At 46.0% G+C, this 22,084-nt stretch overlaps 1 protein-coding gene across 1 annotated transcript in view; it reads left to right on the top strand.

Moving 5' to 3' along the window:
- The window catches only part of LOC140125962 (sodium- and chloride-dependent betaine transporter-like), a 34,851-nt gene that overhangs the window by 7,632 nt on the left and 5,135 nt on the right, over positions 1 to 22,084 (top strand). The window contains exons 2-9 of the mRNA XM_072144958.1: positions 7,722 to 7,936; positions 16,130 to 16,264; positions 20,469 to 20,609; positions 20,700 to 20,781; positions 20,879 to 21,011; positions 21,277 to 21,411; positions 21,599 to 21,702; positions 21,843 to 21,967. Of these exons, the coding sequence (XP_072001059.1) occupies positions 7,726 to 7,936; positions 16,130 to 16,264; positions 20,469 to 20,609; positions 20,700 to 20,781; positions 20,879 to 21,011; positions 21,277 to 21,411; positions 21,599 to 21,702; positions 21,843 to 21,967 (1,066 nt within the window). The 5' untranslated portion in view covers positions 7,722 to 7,725. The remainder of the gene's footprint in view (positions 1 to 7,721; positions 7,937 to 16,129; positions 16,265 to 20,468; positions 20,610 to 20,699; positions 20,782 to 20,878; positions 21,012 to 21,276; positions 21,412 to 21,598; positions 21,703 to 21,842; positions 21,968 to 22,084) is intronic.

Raw genomic sequence — 22,084 nt, 5'->3', positions numbered from 1 at the left:
AGAAGTCTGTGTGACCTGGAGAGACGTCTGTGTGACATGGGGAGAAGTCTGTGTGACATGGGGAGAAGTCTGTGTGACCTGGATAGAAGTCTGTGTGACCTGGAGAGAAGTCTGTGTGACCTGGAGAGAAGTCTGTGTGACATGGGGAGAAGTCTGTGTGACCTGAAGAGACGTCTGTGTGACCTGGAGAGACGTCTGTGTGACCTGGAGAGAAGTCTGTGTGACTTGGAGAGAAGTCTGTGTGACATGGGGAGAAGTCTGTGTGACATGGGGAGAAGTCTGTGTGACCTGGAGAGAAGTCTGTGTGACATGGGGAGAAGTCTTTGTGACATGGGGAGAGGTCTGTGTGACCTGGAGAGAAGTCTGTGTGACCTGGGGAGAGGTCTGTGTGACCTGGAGAGAAGTCTGTGTGACCTGGAGAGACGTCTGTGGGACCTGTAGAGAAGTCTGTGTGACATGGAGAGAAGTCTGTGTGACATGGAGAGAAGTCTGTGTGAGATGGAGAGAAGTCTGTGTGAGATGGAGAGACGTCTGTGTGAGATGGAGAGATGTCTGTGTGTCCTGGAGAGACGTCTGTGGGACCTGTAGAGAAGTCTGTGTGACATGGAGAGAAGTCTGTGTGACATGGAGAGAAGTCTGTTTGAGATGGAGAGAAGTCTGTGTGAGATGGAGAGACGTCTGTGTGAGATGGAGAGACGTCTGTGTGTCCTGGAGAGAAGTCTGTGTGACCTGGAGAGACGTCTGTGGGACCTGTAGAGAAGTCTGTGTGACATGGAGAGAAGTCTGTGTGACATGGAGAGAAGTCTGTGTGACATGGAGAGAAGTCTGTGTGACCTGGAGAGACGTCTGTGTGACATGGGGAGAAGTCTGTGTGACATGGGGAGAAGTCTGTGTGACCTGGATAGAAGTCTGTGTGACCTGGAGAGAAGTCTGTGTGACCTGGAGAGAAGTCTGTGTGACATGGGGAGACGTCTGTGTGACATGGGGAGAAGTCTGTGTGACCTGAAGAGACGTCTGTGTGACCTGGAGAGAAGTCTGTGTGACATGGGGAGAAGTCTGTGTGACATGGGGAGACGTCTGTGTGACATGGGGAGAAGTCTGTGTGACCTGAAGAGAAGTCTGTGTGACTTGGAGAGAAGTCTGTGTGACATGGGGAGAAGTCTGTGTGACCTGTAGAGAAGTCTGTGTGACATGGGGAGAAGTCTTTGTGACATGGGGAGAGGTCTGTGTGACCTGGAGAGAAGTCTGTGTGACCTGGGGAGAGGTCTGTGTGACCTGGAGAGAAGTCTGTGTGACCTGGAGAGACGTCTGTGGGACCTGTAGAGAAGTCTGTGTGACATGGAGAGAAGTCTTTGTGACATGGAGAGAAGTCTGTGTGAGATTGAGAGAAGTCTGTGTGAGATGGAGAGACGTCTGTGTGAGATGGAGAGACGTCTGTGTGTCCTGGAGAGACGTCTGTGGGACCTGTAGAGAAGTCTGTGTGACATGGAGAGAAGTCTGTGTGACATGGAGAGAAGTCTGTTTGAGATGGAGAGAAGTCTGTGTGAGATGGAGAGACGTCTGTGTGAGATGGTGAGACGTCTGTGTGTCCTGGAGAGAAGTCTGTGTGACCTGGAGAGACGTCTGTGGGACCTGTAGAGAAGTCTGTGTGACATGGAGAGAAGTCTGTGTGACATGGAGAGAAGTCTGTGTGACATGGGGAGAAGTCTGTGTGACATGGGGAGAAGTCTGTGTGACCTGGATAGAAGTCTGTGTGACCTGGAGAGAAGTCTGTGTGACCTGGAGAGAAGTCTGTGTGAAATGGGGAGACGTCTGTGTGACATGGGGAGAAGTCTGTGTGACCTGAAGAGACGTCTGTGTGACCTGGAGAGACGTCTGTGTGACCTGGAGAGAAGTCTGTGTGACTTGGAGAGAAGTCTGTGTGACATGGGGAGAAGTCTTTGTGACATGGGGAGAAGTCTGTGTGACCTGGAGAGAAGTCTGTGTGACATGGGGAGAAGTCTTTGTGACATGGGGAGAGGTCTGTGTGACCTGGAGAGAAGTCTGTGTGACCTGGGGAGAGGTCTGTGTGACCTGGAGAGAAGTCTGTGTGACCTGGAGAGACGTCTGTGGGACCTGTAGAGAAGTCTGTGTGACATGGAGAGAAGTCTGTGTGACATGGAGAGAAGTCTGTGTGAGATGGAGAGAAGTCTGTGTGAGATGGAGAGACGTCTGTGTGAGATGGAGAGACGTCTGTGTGTCCTGGAGAGACGTCTGTGGGACCTGTAGAGAAGTCTGTGTGACATGGAGAGAAGTCTGTGTGACATGGAGAGAAGTCTGTGTGAGATGGAGAGAAGTCTGTGTGAGATGGAGAGACGTCTGTGTGAGATGGAGAGACGTCTGTGTGTCCTGGAGAGAAGTCTGTGTGACCTGGAGAGACGTCTGTGTGAAATGGGGAGACGTCTGTGTGACATGGGGAGAAGTCTGTGTGACCTGAAGAGACGTCTGTGTGACCTGGAGAGACGTCTGTGTGACCTGGAGAGAAGTCTGTGTGACATGGGGAGAAGTCTTTGTGACATGGGGAGAAGTCTGTGTGACCTGGAGAGAAGTCTGTGTGACATGGGGAGAAGTCTTTGTGACATGGGGAGAGGTCTGTGTGACCTGGAGAGAAGTCTGTGTGACCTGGGGAGAGGTCTGTGTGACCTGGAGAGAAGTCTGTGTGACCTGGAGAGACGTCTGTGGGACCTGTAGAGAAGTCTGTGTGACATGGAGAGAAGTCTGTGTGACATGGAGAGAAGTCTGTGTGAGATGGAGAGAAGTCTGTGTGAGATGGAGAGACGTCTGTGTGAGATGGAGAGACGTCTGTGTGTCCTGGAGAGACGTCTGTGGGACCTGTAGAGAAGTCTGTGTGACATGGAGAGAAGTCTGTGTGACATGGAGAGAAGTCTGTGTGACATGGAGAGAAGTCTGTGTGAGATGGAGAGACGTCTGTGTGAGATGGAGAGACGTCTGTGTGTCCTGGAGAGAAGTCTGTGTGACCTGGAGAGACGTCTGTGGGACCTGTAGAGAAGTCTGTGTGACATGGAGAGAAGTCTGTGTGACATGGAGAGAAGTCTGTGTGACATGGAGAGAAGTCTGTGTGACATGGAGAGAAGTCTGTGTGAGATGGAGAGACGTCTGTGTGTCCTGGAGAGAAGTCTGTGTGACCCGGAGAGACGTCTGTATGACCTGGAGAGAAGTCTGTGTGACCTGGGGAGAAGTCTGTGTGACCTGAAGAGAAGTCTGTGTGACATGGGGAGAAGTCTGTGTGACCTGGGGAGAAGTCTGTGTGACCTGGGGAGAAGTCTGTGTGACATGGGGAGAAGTCTGTGTGACCTGGAGAGAAGTCTGTGTGACATTGAGAGACGTCTGTGTGACCTGGAGAGACATCTGTGTGACAGAGTCAGCTGCAGGTTTTAGTAAGCCCCTTTGCAAAGCTATGATAATAGTCCGGTCTGAGATCTGCTATTAATATAGAGACCTGGTCTGGGGTCTGATAATAATATCACAGACGTCTCTCCAGGTCACACAGACTTCTCTCCAGGTCACACAGACTTCTCCCCATGTCACACAGACGTCTCCCCATGTCACACAGACTTCTCTCCAGGTCACACAGACTTCTCTCCATGTCACACAGACGTCTCTCCAGGTCACACAGACTTCTCCCCATGTCACACAGACTTCTCTCCAGGTCACACAGACTTCTCCCCATGTCACACAGACGTCTCCCAAGGTCACACAGACTTCTCTCCAGGTCACACAGACGTCTCTCCAGGTCACACAGACATCTCTCCTGGTCATACAGACGTCTCCCCATGTCATACAGACGTCTCTCCAGGTCACACAGATGTCTCCCCAGGTCACACAGACTTCTCTCCAGGTCACACAGACCTTTATATTATTATCAGACCCCAGACCAGACATCTATATTATTATCAGACCCCAGACCAGACCGCTATATTATTATCAGACCCCAGACCTCTATATTATTATCAGACCCCAGACCTCTATATTATTATCAGACCCCAGACCAGACCTCTATATTATTATTGGACCACAGAACAGACCTCTATATTATTATCAGACCCAAGGCCTCTCTATTATTATCAGACCCCAGGCCTCTCTATTATTATCAGACCCCAGACCAGACCTCTATATTATTATCAGACCCCAGACCAGACCTCTATATTATTATCAGACCACAGGCCAGACCTCTATATTATTATCAGACCCCAGACCAGTCCTCTATATTATTATCAGACCCCAGGCCAGACCTCTATATTATTATCAGACCACAGGCCAGACCTCTATATTATTATCAGACCCCAGACCAGACCTCTATATTATTATTAAACCCCAGACCAGACCTCTATATTACTATCAGACCCCAGACCAGACCTCTATATTATTATCAGACCCCAGACCTCTATATTACTATCAGACCCCAGACCAGACCTCTATATTATCATCAGACCCCAGACCAGAGCTCTATATTATTATCAGACCCCAGACCAGATCTCATTATTATTTTCAGACCTCAGACCAGACCTCTATATTATTATCAGGCCCCAGACCAGACCTCTATATTATAATCAGACCCCAGACCAGACCCCTATATTATTATCAGACCCCAGACCTCTATATTATTATCAGACCCCAGACCAGACCTCTATATTATCAGACCCCAGACCAGACCTCTATATTATAATCAGACCCCAGACCAGACCCCTATATTATTATCAGACCCTAGACCTCTATATTATTATCAGACCCCAGACCAGACCTCTATATTATTATCAAACCCCAGACCTCTATATTATTATCAGACACCAGACCTCTATATTATTATTAGACCCCAGACCTCTATATTATTATCAGACCCCAGACCAGACCTCTATATTATTATCAGACCCCAGACCAGACCTCTATATTATTATCAGACCCCAGACCTCTATATTATTATCAGACCCCAGACCAGACCTCTATATTATTATCAGACCCAGACCAGACCTGGAGTCTGATAATAATATAGAGGTCTGGCCTGTGGGTCTGATATTAGTTAGGGGGTGTGATATTAGTTAGGGGGTGTGATATTAGTTAGGGGGTGTGATATTATTTAGGGGGTGTGATATTAGTTAGGGTGTCTGATATTAGTTAAGGGATTTGATATTAGTTAAGGGGTGTGATATTATTTAGGGGGTGTGATATTAGTTAGGGGGTCTGATATTAGTTAGGGGGTCTGATATTATTTAGGGGGTGTGATATTAGTTAGGGGGTGTGATATTAGTTAGGGGGTGTGATATTAGTTAGGGGGTCTGATATTAGTTAGGGGGGGTCTGAGAATATTTAGGGGGTGTGATATTAGTTAGGGGGTCTGATATGAGTTAAGGGATGTGATATGAGTTAGGGGGTGTGATATTAGTTAGTGGGTGTGATATTATTTAGGGGGTGTGATATTATTTAGGGGGTGTGATATTAGTTAGGGGGTCTGATATTAGTTAGGGGGTGTGATATTAGTTAGGGGGTGTGATATTATTTAGGGGGTGTGATATTAGTTAGGGTGTCTGATATTAGTTAAGGGATTTGATATTAGTTAAGGGGTGTGATATTATTTAGGGTGTCTGATATTATTTAGGGGGTGTGATATTAGTTAGGGGGTGTGATATTAGTTAGGGGGTCTGATATTAGTTAGGGGGGTCTGAGAATATTTAGGGGGTGTGATATTAGTTAGGGGGTCTGATATGAGTTAAGGGATGTGATATGAGTTAGGGGGTGTGATATTAGTTAGTGGGTGTGATATTATTTAGGGGGTGTGATATTATTTAGGGGGTGTGATATTAGTTAGGGGGTGTGATATTATTTAGGGGGTGTGATATTAGTTAGGGGGTGTGATATTAGTTGGGGGGTGTGATATTAGTTAGGGGGTCTGATATTAGTTAGGGGGGTCTGAGAATATTTAGGGGTGTGATATTAGTTAGGGGGTCTGATATTAGTTAGGGGGTCTGATATTAGTTAGGGTGTCTGATATTAGTTAAGGGGTGTGATATTAGTTAGGGGGTGTGATATTAGTTAAGGGGTTTGATATTAGTTAGGGGGTCTGATATTATTTAGGGGGTGTGATATTAGTTAGGGGGTGTGATATTAGTTAGGGGGTCTGATATTAGTTAGGGGGTCTGATATTAGTTAAGGGGTGCGATATTAGTTAGGAGGTCTGATATTAGTTAAGGAGTGTGATATTAGTTAGGGGGTCTGATATTAGTTAGGGGGTCTGATATTATTTAGGGGGTGTGATATTAGTTAGGGGATGTGATATTGGTTAGGGGGTCTGATATTGGTTAAGTGTTGTGATATTGGTAAGGAGGTCTGATATTAGTTAGGGGGTCTGATATTAGTTAGGGGGTCTGATATTAGTTAGGGGGTTTGATATTATTTAGGGGATGTGATATTGGTTAGGGGGTCTGAAATTAGTTAGGGGATGTGATATGAGTTAGGGGGTGTGATATTAGTTAGTGGGTGTGATATTATTTAGGGGGTGTGATATTATTTAGGGGGTGTGATATTAGTTAGGGGGTGTGATATTATTTAGGGGGTGTGATATTAGTTAGGGGGTGTGATATTAGTTGGGGGGTGTGATATTAGTTAGGGGGTCTGATATTAGTTAGGGGGGTCTGAGAATATTTAGGGGTGTGATATTAGTTAGGGGGTCTGATATTAGTTAGGGGGTCTGATATTAGTTAGGGTGTCTGATATTAGTTAAGGGGTGTGATATTAGTTAGGGGGTGTGATATTAGTTAAGGGGTTTGATATTAGTTAGGGGGTCTGATATTATTTAGGGGGTGTGATATTAGTTAGGGGGTGTGATATTAGTTAGGGGGTCTGATATTAGTTAGGGGGTCTGATATTAGTTAAGGGGTGCGATATTAGTTAGGAGGTCTGATATTAGTTAAGGAGTGTGATATTAGTTAGGGGGTCTGATATTAGTTAGGGGGTCTGATATTATTTAGGGGGTGTGATATTAGTTAGGGGATGTGATATTGGTTAGGGGGTCTGATATTGGTTAAGTGTTGTGATATTGGTAAGGAGGTCTGATATTAGTTAGGGGGTCTGATATTAGTTAGGGGGTCTGATATTAGTTAGGGGGTTTGATATTATTTAGGGGATGTGATATTGGTTAGGGGGTCTGAAATTAGTTAGGGGGTGTGATATTAGTTAGGGGGTTTGATATTATTTAGGGGATGTGATATTGGTTAGGGGGTCTGATATTGGTTAAGGGTTGTGATATTGGTTAGGGGGTCTGATATTAGTTAGGGGGTCTGATATTAGTTAGGGGTCTGATATTAGGGGTTGTGATATTATTTAGGGGGTGTGATATTAGTTAGGGGTCGTGATATTAGTTAGGGGGTTTGTTATTAATTAGGGGGTCTGATATTAGTTAGGGGGTGTGATATTAGTTAGGGGGTCTGATATTAGTTAGGGGGTCTGATATTAGTTAGGGGGTGTGATATTAGTTAGGGGGGAATCTGTTATTGATGAGCATTAGTTTGCCCTCCTCGCTGCTTGCAGCACTTGCTCTCTGGTATCAGCCTCTTGTGGAATGTTTTGCATCTTTGTTGGTGATGAATGACTCGATTCACTCCCTACTGTCCCTCATGTCATGGCGGGCAGCAGCTGACTCCGGATCACACCCTCTCCTCTGCCCGCAGGATCATGGGTCGTAAGAACTGCCAGGAAGCCTGGAACGGGGCCGAGAAGTCTGAGGTCCTGTGCACCCCGACAGAAGGTCCCCAGCCAGAGGCCGTAATGGAGGACAGGGGGCAATGGAGCAACAAGATTGAGTTTGTTCTGTCCGTGGCCGGGGAAATCATCGGACTTGGGAACGTCTGGAGGTTTCCTTATCTTTGTTACAAGAACGGAGGCGGTGAGTGGAAAGCGCCACATGTAGGACACCATCAAGGACCCCTCCAAGGTCCTCTATCCTTCATCCATTCATGAATGGAAGGCCAGGGAGCAGTGAACACTGACACCGGATCCAAATATCCTCCAAATTCAGGGTCTTGGGTAACTCGGGGCCGCGCAGTTTGTATACCGCCCCTTTAAGAGCCCCCAGACGCGGAATTACGGTATTATTTGTGTTTTTCGCACCCCGGGGTGGTCCGGTTCAGCAGATAATGGCCGAAAATCTGGAAGAATCCTGTGTTATTCGGAGATTTCCCAGCATTTGTCATCCATTGAAGTCACGGCCAGGGTCGTAGGTCGGCGGCCCCCGGGCTGCACCGCTGTTTTATAGGGGCCTATTAATCAGCCATCGTTAGACAGCGTGATACATAATGAATTAACCCCTTGCTCTGTGGCTCTATGGCAGTGGTGGGAGTGAGTCGGTTTGACCCTTTGTGTGTCGGCGGGGGGTCCGCGCCTTCGCTTCACACTTCGTTAGGTAGAAGAATGGATCTCCGGATCACTTCACAGACTGTTTTGTTCCCAGTTTCCGCTGCTTTCAAGATTGTTCTTTTTTTGGGGGGTGAAGTGGAGGGGCTAAGAGAGTAGAGATGGGGGGTTTCTTTAACTATTTCCCTGCTGTAGAACCTGCTTACATACGGGGCTGGCGGCATCGTTCTGGCACTGATGGGGTTAATGCTGGAGGAATAAGACATCTTGTTTATGAACATTGCGCCCCCCACACATTACACGCTGCTCCGTATGACGTATGATTCAGGGAACAGCATGGGGCCAAGGACTATGGGATATTATAGAGGAGCTGCCCCCACCCACAGACCTGGGCTACCCCTATAACGGGCTGCCAGGGCCTAGACCTCTTCCTGAAGATGAGGAATTTGGATCCGGGATAATTGCGCTGCTAAATGATCACCTTGCTGCCACCACTAGGGGGAGCTCAGGTCTGTATACAGTGAGCTCCCCCTAGTGGTGGTTGGGAATATGCCCGAGTATTGCCTCAACATTTCATGTCCCTAAATGACCTCCTTTTATTCACCATACAGTGCCCATACGCTTATATGACCCCCTGCTATTACCCTATAGTGCACAAGTACCCCCTAGACCAGTGGTGGCGAACCTATGGCACGGGTGCCAGAGGTGGCACTCAGAGCCCTCTTTGTGGGCACCCTTGCCATCACCCCAGGGTAGAGTTTGCCAGACAGGATTCAAGGCCTCCTGTACTCCCAGGCAGCCCAGAACCCCAGAAGGAAGCTACAGTGATAATCCAAACTTCTTCTACTTCTTTCTACTGAATTGGTTTCCTCGGGTGCCTATACAATTTAAACCTGTGACAGAGCAGGGAGTAATAAGTTACTGCTTAAATTGTCGAATTGGCACTTTGTGAAAAATACATGGGTTTTGGTTGTAGTTTGGGCACTCTGTGTCTAAAAGGTTTGCCATCACTGCCCTAGACAGTGCCCATACCCTTATATGACCCCCTGCTATTACCCTATAGTGTACAAGTCCCCCCTATACAGTGCCCATACCCTTATATGACCCCCTGCTATTACCCTATAGTGTACAAGTCCCCCCTATACAGTGCCCATACCCTTATATGACCCCCTGCTATTACCCTATAGTGCACAAGTACCCCCTATACAGTGCCCATACCCTTATATGACCCCCTGCTATTACCCTATAGTGTACAAGTCCCCCCTATACAGTGCCCATACCCTTATATGACCCCCTGCTATTACCCTATAGTGCACAAGTACCCCCTATACAGTACCCATACCCTTATATGACCCCCTGCTATTACCCTATAGTGTACAAGTCCCCCCTATACAGTGCCCATACCCTTATATGACCCCCTGCTATTACCCTATAGTGTACAAGTCCCCCCTATACAGTGCCCATACCCTTATATGACCCCCTGCTATTACCCTATAGTGCACAAGTACCCCCTATACAGTGCCCATACCCTTATATGACCCCCTGCTATTACCCTATAGTGTACAAGTCCCCCCTATACAGTGCCCATACCCTTATATGACCCCCTGCTATTACCCTATAGTGCACAAGTACCCCCTATACAGTGCCCATACCCTTATATGACCCCCTGCTATTACCCTATAGTGCACAAGTACCCCCTATACAGTGCCCATACCCTTATATGACCCCCTGCTATTACCCTATAGTGCACAAGTACCCCCTATACAGTGCCCATACCCTTATATGACCTCCTGCTATTACCCTAAAGTGTACAAGTCCCCCCTATACAGTGCCCATACCCTTATATGACCCCCTGCTATTACCCTATAGTGCACAAGTACCCCCTATACAGTGCCCATACCCTTATATGACCCCCTGCTATTACCCTATAGTGTACAAGTACCCCCTATACAGTGCCCATACCCTTATATGACCCCCTGCTATTACCCTATAGTGCACAAGTACCCCCTATACAGTGCCCATACCCTTATATGACCCCCTGCTATTACTTTATAGTGCACAAGTACCCCCTATACAGTGCCCATACCCTTTTATGACCCCCTGCTATTACCCTATAGTGCACAAGTACCCCCTATACAGTGCCCATACCCTTATATGACCCCCTGCTATTACCCTAAAGTGTACAAGTCCCCCCTATACAGTGCCCATACCCTTATATGACCCCCTGCTATTACCCTATAGTGCACAAGTCCCCCCTATACAGTACCCATACCCTTATATGACCCCCTGCTATTACCCTATAGTGCACAAGTCCCCCCTATACAGTACCCATACCCTTATATGACCCCCTGCTATTACCCTATAGTGTACAAGTCCCCCCTATACAGTGCCCATACCCTTATATGACCCCCTGCTATTACCCTATAGTGCACAAGTACCCCCTATACAGTGCCCATACCCTTATATGACCCCCTGCTATTACCCTATAGTGCACAAGTACCCCCTATACAGTGCCCATACCCTTATATGACCCCCTGCTATTACCCTAAAGTGTACAAGTCCCCCCTATACAGTGCCCATACCCTTATATGACCCCCTGCTATTACCCTATAGTGCACAAGTACCCCCTATACAGTGCCCATACCCTTATATGACCCCCTGCTATTACCCTATAGTGTACAAGTACCCCCTATACAGTGCCCATACCCTTATATGACCCCCTGCTATTACCCTATAGTGCACAAGTCCCCCCTATACAGTGCCCATACCCTTATATGACCCCCTGCTATTACCCTATAGTGCACAAGTACCCCCTATACAGTCCCCATACCCTTATATGACCCCCTGCTATTACCCTATAGTGCACAAGTACCCCCTATACAGTTCCCATACCCTTATATGACCCCCTGCTATTACCCTATAGTGTGCAAGTCCCCCTATACAGTGCCCATACCCTTATATGACCCCCTGCTATTACCCTATATTGTACAAGTACCCCCTATACAGTACCCATACCCTTATATGGCCCCCTGTAATTACCCTATAGTGTACAAGTCCCCCCTATACCGTACCCATACCCTTATATGACCCCCTGCTATTACCCTATAGTGTACAAGTACCCCCTATACCGTACCCATACCCTTATATGACCCCCTGCTATTACCCTATAGTGCACAAGTACCCCCTATACAGTACCCATACCCTTATATGACCCCCTGCTATTACCCTATAGTGCACAAGTACCCCCTATACAGTGCCCATACCCTTATATGACCCCCTGCTATTACCCTATAGTGCACAAGTACCCCCTATACAGTCCCCATACCCTTATATGACCCCCTGTTATTACCCTATAGTGCACAAGTACCCCCTATACAGTGCCCATACCCTTATATGACCCCCTGCTATTACCCTATAGTGCACAAGTACCCCCTATACAGTACCCATACCCTTATATGACCCCCTGCTATTACCTTATAGTGCACAAGTACCCCCTATACAGTGCCCATACCCTTATATGACCCCCTGCTATTACCCTATAGGGCACAAGTACCCCCTATACAGTGCCCATACCCTTATATGACCCCCTGCTATTACCCTATAGTGCACAAGTACCCCCTATACAGTGCCCATATCCTTATATGACCACCTGCTATTACCCTAGAGTGCACAAGTACCCCCTATACAGTCCCCATACCCTTATATGACCCCCTGCTCTTACCCTATAGTGTACAAGTACCCCCTATACAGTACCCATACCCTTATATGACCCCCTGCTATTACCCTATAGTGTACAAGTACCCCCTGTACAGTACCCATACCCTTATATGGCCCCCTGTAATTACCCTATAGTGCACAAATACCCCCTATACAGTGCCCATACCGTTATATGACCCCCCTGCTATTACCCTATAGTGTACAAGTACCCCCTATACAGTACCCATACCCTTATATGACCCCCTGCTATTACCCTATAGTGTACAAGTCCCCCCTATACAGTGCCCATACCCTTATATGACCCCCTGCTCTTACCCTATAGTGCACAAGTACCCCCTATACAGCGCCCATACCCTTATATGACCCCCTGCTATTACCCTATAGTGCACAAGTACCCCCTATACAGTCCCCATACCCTTATATGACCCCCTGTTATTACCCTATAGTGCACAAGTACCCCCTATACAGTGCTCATACCCTTATATGAACCCTGGCCATTACCATATAGTGTACAAATTCCCCCTATACAGTGCCCATACCCTTATATGACCCCCTGTAATTACCCTATAGTGCACAAGTCCCCCCTATACAGTGCCCATACCCTTATATGACCCCCTGTAATTACCCTATAGTGCACAAGTACCCCCTATACAGTGCCCATACCCTTATATGGCCCCCTGTAATTACCCTACAATGCACAAGTACCCCCTATACAGTGCCCATACCCTTATATGACCCCCTGCTATTACCCTATAGTGTAGAAGTCCCCCCTATACAGTGCCCATACCCTTATATGACCCCCTGTAATTACCCTATAGTGCACAAGTACCCCCTATACAGTGCCCATACCCTTATATGGCCCCCTGTAATTACCCTACAATGCACAAGTCCCCCCTATACAGTGCCCATACCCTTATATGACCCCCTGCTTTTACCCTATAGTGTAGAAGTCCCCCCTATACAGTGCCCATACCCTTATATGACCCCCTGTAATTACCCTATAGTGCACAAGTCCCCCCTATACAGTGCCCATACCCTTATATGACCCCCTGCTATTACCCTATAGTGCACAAGTACCCCCTATACAGTACCCATACCCTTATATGGCCCCCTGTAATTACCCTATAGTGCACAAGTACCCCCTATACAGTGCCCATACCCTTATATGACCCCCTGCTATTACCCTATAGTGCACAAGTACCCCCTATACAGTACCCATACCTTTATATGGCCCCCTGTAATTACCCTATAGTGCACAAGTACCCCCTATACAGTGCCCATACCCTTATATGACCCCCTGCTATTACCCTATAGTGCACAAGTACCCCCTATACAGTGCCCATACCCTTATATGACCCCCTCCTATTACCCTATAGTGCACAAGTACCCCCTATACAGTGCCCATACCCTTATATGACCCCCTGCTATTACCCTATAGTGCACAAGTACCCCCTATACAGTACCCATACCCTTATATGGCCCCCTGTAATTACCCTATAGTGCACAAGTCCCCCCTATACAGTGCCCATACCCTTATATGACCCCCTGCTATTACCCTATAGTGTACAAGTACCCCCTATACAGTGCCCATACCCTTATATGACCCCCTGCTATTACCCTATAGTGTACAAGTCCCCCCTATACAGTACCCATACCCTTATATGACCCCCTGCTCTTACCCTATAGTGTACAAGTACCCCCTATACAGTACCCATACCCTTATATGACCCCCTGCTATTACCCTATAGTGTACAAGTTCCCCCTATACAGTGCCCATACCCTTATATGACCCCCTGCTATTACCCTATAGTGCACAAGTACCCCCTATACAGTGCCCATACCCTTATATGACCCCCTGCTATTACCCTATAGTGCACAAGTACCCCCTATACAGTACCCATACCCTTATATGACCCCCTGCTATTACCCTATAGTGTACAAGTCCCCCCTATACAGTGCCCATACCCTTATATGACCCCCTGCTATTACCCTATAGTGCACAAGTACCCCCTATACAGTCCCCATACCCTTATATGACCCCCTGCTATTACCCTATAGTGAACAAGTACCCCCTATACAGTGCCCATACCCTTATATGACCCCCTGCTATTACCCTATAGTGCACAAGTACCCCCTATACAGTACCCATACCCTTATATGACCCCCTGCTATTACCCTATAGTGTACAAGTCCCCCCTATACAGTGCCCATATCCTTATATGACCCCCTGCTATTACCCTATAGTGCACAAGTACCCCCTATACAGTCCCCATACCCTTATATGACCCCCTGCTATTACCCTATAGTGCACAAGTACCCCCTATACAGTGCCCATACCCTTATATGACCCCCTGCTATTACCCTATAGTGCACAAGTACCCCCTATACAGTACCCATACCCTTATATGACCCCCTGCTATTACCCTATAGTGTACAAGTCCCCCCTATACAGTGCCCATATCCTTATATGACCCCCTGCTATTACCCTATAGTGCACAAGTCCCCCCTATACAGTCCCCATACCCTTATATGACCCCCTGTTATTACCCTATAGTGCACAAGTACCCCCTATACAGTCCCCATACCCTTATATGACCCCCCTGCTATTACCCTATAGTGCACAAGTACCCCCTATACAGTCCCCATACCCTTATATGACCCCCCTGCTATTACCCTATAGCAGTGATGGCGAACCTTTTAGCAGCCGGGTGCCCAAACTGCAACCCAAAACCCCGCTTATTTATCGCGAGGTGTCAACCAAGAATTAAAGCAGTAACTTATTGCTCCCTGTTCAACAACTTTCAATCGTTTTGGCCTCCTGAGGACAGCAACACATCATAGGGCCAGCAGGAGGTCCTCCAAAAATAATTCGACCCTGTCTACTCATTCTCCCTCTTCCTACAGTCCCAAGTAAGTATCAAAATATGACTGAAAGCAGCATCCTTTAAGTTTCTTGGAACTGCAGGAAGATTCTTTGAGTCTCGTCTGGTGTGCTGGGGCAATGGCCCGGGTGCCCACAGAAAGGGCTCTGAGTGCCGCCTCTGGCACCCGTGCCATAGGTTCGCCACCACTGCCCTATAGTGTACAAGTACCCCCTATACAGTGCCCATACCCTTATATGACCCCCTGCTATTACCCTATAGTGCACAAGTACCCCCTATACAGTGCCCATACCCTTATATGACCCCCTGCTATTACCCTATAGTGCACAAGTACCCCCTATACAGTGCCCATACCCTTATATGACCCCCTGCTATTACCCTATAGTGCACAAGTACCCCCTATACAGTGCCCATACCCTTATATTACCCCCTGCTATTACCCTATAGTGTACAAGTACCCCCTATACAGTGCCCATACCCTTATATGACCCCCTGCTATTACCCTATAGTGCACAAGTACCCCCTATACAGTGCCCATACCCTTATATGACCCCCTGCTATTACCCTATAGTGTACAAGTCTCCCCTATACAGTGCCCATACCCTTATATGACCCCCTGCTATTACCCTATAGTGCACAAGTACCCCCTATACAGTGCCCATACCCTTATATGACCCCCTGCTATTACCCTATAGTGCACAAGTACCCCCTATACAGTGCCCATACCCTTATATGACTCCCTGCTATTACCCTATAGTGCACAAGTACCCCCTATACAGTCCTATACAGTGCCCATACCCTTATATGACCCCCTGTATATATATCTGTATATTACTCCCCCCTTGTGTCCATTATCACGCAGGCGTAAAATACCCATACCCAATACCCTATATACAGGGCACATTACCTTATATTACACCCCCCAATGTTACCATATTATAGAGCTGAAATATCACATACGGCCCCCATGTCCCCATGTATCCCCCTGCCTAACTTTATACAATTTGTTACAATTGCATCCGAATTTCGGAGTTTCTTCAAGCTAAACCATCCCGAACTCCAAACTGATACATTGTAACAAACCCCCAGCACAAAGTCCTGAAATCTATGTATCATTGTGTCGGCAGGAGCCTTCTTCATCCCGTACCTCATCTTCCTCTTCACCTGCGGTATTCCGGTGTTTTTCCTGGAGACGGCGCTGGGCCAGTACACCAGCCAGGGAGGGGTGACAGCCTGGAGGAAGATCTGCCCCCTCTTTGAAGGTTAGTATTGTGTGCCCCATTCTTCATGCCGATCCCTCACCCACTTTCACACGACCTGACGGGGCAAAGAGCCATAGAAACGGCTGCGGCTGGCAACACGGGTCAGCATCCATCACACAGCCGGAGCTATGACCTCATCCCGCACACAGATACTTCACCTTTTATCAGCTGATTAGTATTGTGGACCCCCCCCCCTGTCTCCATTTAACCCCCCCCCCCCTTTATTCCCCTGAAGATTCGTTGGGATCACATTCTTCATAACAAGTTTTTTATTATTCCCTGGAGATTCAATAAAATTCTAAGAATTCGTCACTCCTGGAAAACTGACTTTGTTTTCTACGCTTCACGCTCTTTATGACTTTTAGTAGAAGTTGTGTTGTCATAGAGCGCCACCTAGTGGACTTGGTGGTAATACAGACAGGAAATGTTTTTGAATTTTTATTTTTTTTTTGGATAGAGAGGTTCTTCCCCTTTCATATATCTTCTATAAGAGGCCATTGATGACAACAACCTCCAGGGACTGTCCTGTCCATCTGCTATACATTAATTACAGTCCAGTTTATGATATGTAGTGCACATCCCTCACTTTCTATTAAGTATTGGCTATGCCTCGAAAGCGTCTGAAAGGTGCCCGAATGTCCACTACATGGCTATCCTGAGGTATGGGCAGACATTGAATATTATGGGATATTTGCAGAGAGAAAAGAAAAAGGAACCGCAATGGGATCTGCAGTAACCCCAACATCTATTTACCTAACATAACACAAGTGGTTCAAGTCCTTCTAATGTTTTATAACTTTGAGCCTGTCCTGATTAATATTACAGTTTTAGGACACATTCTTCTACCAGTTTAAGGGGATTGACATGGGGAACCCTTGTGTCCCTGGGTATTACTTACCTGGTAATACAGACCAGGTTGTCTGCATAGAGGAGAGTCCGAAAGGATAATATATAATGGTCACAGACAATGACGTCTTCACCCTCTAACTATTGTCAGAAAGTAACCGTAATGGAGTGTAACCCCCCCCCCCCCCCCCCGAAGGCCTTAAAGAACACTTGTAATGTATGTCCTAAGTAGTATTCCCTTAGGTGAATACTCACTCCTTACTACCTGGATGTATACTAAATGGTTATCCGGAGGTATCGGCAGACATCTAACATTATTGCATATTTGATATTTAATAGGAACAGTAATGGGGTCTGCACTAACCCTACATATATGGGAACCTTACATCACACAATTGGTTGAATGTCCTTCTAATGTTTTATAGCTCTGAGCATGTCCTGAGTAATATCACAGTTTAGGACACATTGTAACACAGTTTAAGGGGATTAAAATAGGCAGTCCTTGTGTCCCGGGGCCATACCTACCTGTGCCTCGGCTCCTGGAAAGACCAGGTTGTCTGCAAAGAAGAGAACCGGAAGGATACATATTCAATGGCCACAGGCAATGACGTCTTCACCACCTGACAATTACACATTCTTAGTGTCAGAAAGTAACCTTAATGGAGTGCCCCCCCCCCCCCCCCCGAAGGCTTTAACGAACACTTGTAATTTATGAGCTAAGTAACATTCCCTTAGGTACATACTGAACCTCTACTCATCTAGTAATGCAGAAATGCAAATGTAATCCAGCAAAAAAAGGAAAGCAATGGGGTCCACACCAACCCCACTGCCATTATAAATGAATTATGTGACGGTGTACCCTGTGTAGTATAGATTTGGCACTTTTGGCAGGTGACTGAAAGCCACCTACTTGCCTATTACCTTCATCCTGATGTATAGACAGGTATAAAGTATTACATTGGATAGTCATGTATTGTTAGGATTTAGCAGAAGAGAGACATTAATAGGGTCTGCACAACCCTAGTCATACATAAGTTATGTTACCATGTGCCCCACTAAACATAATTCCCCTTCTACTAGGTATTGGCCGTGCCTCTTAGGTGAAAGCTACCTGAACATCTTCTACCTGGTCTTCCCGATGTATAATAGCTAGGAGAGAAGAGACAGGTAGTCATGTTAGGGTGTTTGACAGAGGTAAAGAGATGTATAATATGATAAGGAGAATAGGGACAGTGATGGGGGTCTGCACTAGTCCCATAGCCATTATACATGATGTACATTACTATGTACCCACATACTAACCATCAGTCCCTTTTTTTAGGTATTGGCTTTACGTTAAAGGTGACTAAAAGCTCCCTGAACCTGCTCATTCAAATGTTTTAGACAGCTATAAAGTATTGCACATATGAAAGCATTTGGCAGAAGAGGGACAGTAATGGGGTCTACATTAACCACAGTCATTATACAGGAATAAACTTGCTGTGTGCCTTACAGGTGTTGGCTATGCCTCACAGGTGACTGAAACCACCTCAACCTCTACTAGATGGTTGTCCTGAGATATGGGCAGATTTATAGTATCATTACATATATAAATATAGAACACCTATTACATTGTCATCATGATGTGTAGGCAGCTATGAAGCAATTCACATATGAAAGGATCTGGCAGAAGGGGGACAGTAATGGGGTCTACAATTACCCACATTATACATAATTTACATATATGTCAAATACTATACATCATTTCCTTTCCGTTAGAAATTGGATATGCTTCACAGCTGATTGAAAAAATCTACTACACACTTATTACATTGTCATCATGATATGTAGACAGCTATGAAGCAATACATATATGAAAGGATCTGCCAGAAGGGGGAAAGTAATGGGGTTTACAATTACCTGCATTATACATAATTTACATATATGCCAAATATTATATATCATTTCCTTTCCCTTAGAAATTGGATATGCTTCACAGGTGATTGAAAGAATTTACTACACACCTATTAGATTGTCATTATGATGTGTAGACAGCTATAAAGCAATACATATATGAAAGGATCTGGCAGGAGGGGGACAGTAATGGGGTCTACAATTACCCGCATTACACATAATTTACATATATGCCACATACTATATATAATTTCCTTTCCATTAGGTATTGGCTATGCCTCACAGGTGATTGAAAGAATCTACTACACACCTATTACATTGTCATCATGATGTGTAGGCAGCTATGAAGCAATACATATATGAAAGGATCTGGCAGGAGGGGGACAGTAATGGGGTCTACAATTACCCGCATTACACATAATTTACATATATGCCACATACTATATATAATTTCCTTTCCATTAGGTATTGGCTATGCCTCACAGGTGATTGAAAGAATTTACTACACACCTATTAGATTGTCATCATGATGTGTAGACAGCTATAAAGCAATACATATATGAAAGGATCTGGCAGGAGGGGGACAGTAATGGGGTCTACAATTACCCACATTACACATAATTTACATATATGCCACATACTATATATCATTTCCTTTCCATTAGGTATTGGCTATGCCTCACAGGTGATTGAAAGAATCTACTACACACCTATTAGATTGTCATCATGATGTGTAGACAGCTATAAAGCAATACATATATGAAAGGATCTGGCAGGAGGGGGACAGTAATGGGGTCTACAATTACCCGCATTACACATAATTTACATATATGCCACATACTATATATAATTTCCTTTCCATTAGGTATTGGCTATGCCTCACAGGTGATTGAAAGAATTTACTACACACCTATTAGATTGTCATCATGATGTGTAGACAGCTATAAAGCAATACATATATGAAAGGATCTGGCAGGAGGGGGACAGTAATGGGGTCTACAATTACCCACATTACACATAATTTACATATATGCCACATACTATATATCATTTCCTTTCCATTAGGTATTGGCTATGCCTCACAGGTGATTGAAAGAATCTACTACACACCTATTACATTGTCATCATGATGTGTAGGCAGCTATGAAGCAATACATATATGAAAGGATCTGGCAGGAGGGGGACAGTAATGGGGTCTACAATTACCCACATTACACATAATTTACATATATGCCACATACTATATATCATTTGCTTTCCATTAGGTATTGGCTATGCCTCACAGGTGATTGAAAGAATCTACTACACACCTATTAGATTGTCATCATGATGTGTAGGCAGCTATGAAGCAATACATATATGAAAGGATCTGGCAGGAGGGGGACAGTAATGGGGTCTACAATTACCCACATTACACATAATTTACATATATGTCACATACTATATATCATTTGCTTTCCATTAGGTATTGGCTATGCCTCACAGGTGATTGAAAGCTACCTGAACATCTACTACATTGTCATCCTGGCCTGGGCACTGTTTTATCTCTTCAGCTCCTTTACATCTCAGCTTCCATGGGCCAACTGCAACAACACCTGGAACACAGGTAAGTAGTCCTGAGATATGAGGGTATGAGTGATGAGCAGATACATCATACATATCCGTGTTACTAAGCTGACTTTCTCTTTTTATATAGTAAATTGCGTAGACGACATCGCATATTCCGAGAATTATACAGCATCGGCCAACGCTACGTCCCCTGTTGTGGAATTCTGGGAGTAAGTCGGCTAAGCCCGTGCTGCATGACATAGTATAACACAATCCCTCTGTATGTCTATAGATTTATACTGTGATAATCATTACCTTCACTACTAGACGTAGAGCACTGGGCCTGTCAGACGGGATCGAGCACCTGGGAAATGTCCGCTGGGAGCTCGCCCTGTGCCTGCTACTGGCCTGGATCATCTGCTACTTCTGCATCTGGAAAGGAGTCAAGTCTACTGGAAAGGTGAACCCTGGACCTTATCATTGATTGTTATTTGGGGATAGACTGATGGGACATCGGATGGGGCGTTATTAATTCTAGTGGTTTCTTCATGGATTATTGATTATATGATGGTACCGCTATGGGGTAAAACAAGAGGCCAATTTCTGAAAATCATGTCCCATCACTCCAAGACCCCAAACTCCATGACCCTGTCACAACAGGAGCCCTATGACCTATTTCGAATGATATGTAACAGTGTGTTCTTAATACCGCCCCCTTGTGTCAGGTGGTGTACTTCACAGCCACATTTCCCTATGTGATGCTCATTGTCCTGCTGATCCGAGGGGTCACTCTACCCGGAGCATACGAGGGAATCATGTTTTATCTGAAGCCTGACATCACAAGACTCCAGGACCCTCAGGTGAGGTGGGTCATGGGAAATAACGAATGCACAATTATTTGGTGGGGAGTATTAACAAGACAGAATGAGATACACAGCTCAGCTGACAGTATCACACATGAAGAGCTTAGATACCTGGCTAAGACTGTATCACAAAGCCCAGATCTACTGTTACCGTTATGGTAATTGTGCTTTTTCTCCACTGCAGGTCTGGATGGATGCCGGGACCCAAATTTTCTTCTCCTACGCCATCTGTCAAGGTTGCCTGACGGCGCTGGGAAGCTACAATAGATACAACAACAACTGCTATAGGTATTCAGACATTCACAGGCCCAGGCTCAGCCCCGACTAAGGGGGAAGCCATTTGTATGCTGAACCACCATCCCACTCGCTTTGCCTCTTGACTAAGTTCCCAAATCTGACCGGGCATTGTCTTTCCTTTTCATCTTCAGGGACTGCATCGCTCTCTGTTTCCTGAATAGTATAACCAGCTTTGTGGCTGGATTTGCCATCTTTTCCGTTTTGGGATTCATGGCGCGAGAGCAGGGGGTCCATATTTCCCAAGTGGCCGAATCTGGTAAGTCGAAGCTTGATTGTAGATTTCTTACAGAAGAATCTGAATATAGAATCTGAACCTCTTGGTAGTAGAACTTTGATTGAACCTCCTGTAGAAGAACCTGCTAGTAGAACCTTG

This window comes from Engystomops pustulosus, chromosome 4, assembly GCF_040894005.1.
Source record: "Engystomops pustulosus chromosome 4, aEngPut4.maternal, whole genome shotgun sequence".
Classification (NCBI taxonomy): Eukaryota; Metazoa; Chordata; class Amphibia; order Anura; family Leptodactylidae; genus Engystomops; species Engystomops pustulosus.
Note: the sequence above shows the minus strand (reverse complement) of the source record. Positions and strands in the feature narration are given on the sequence as shown.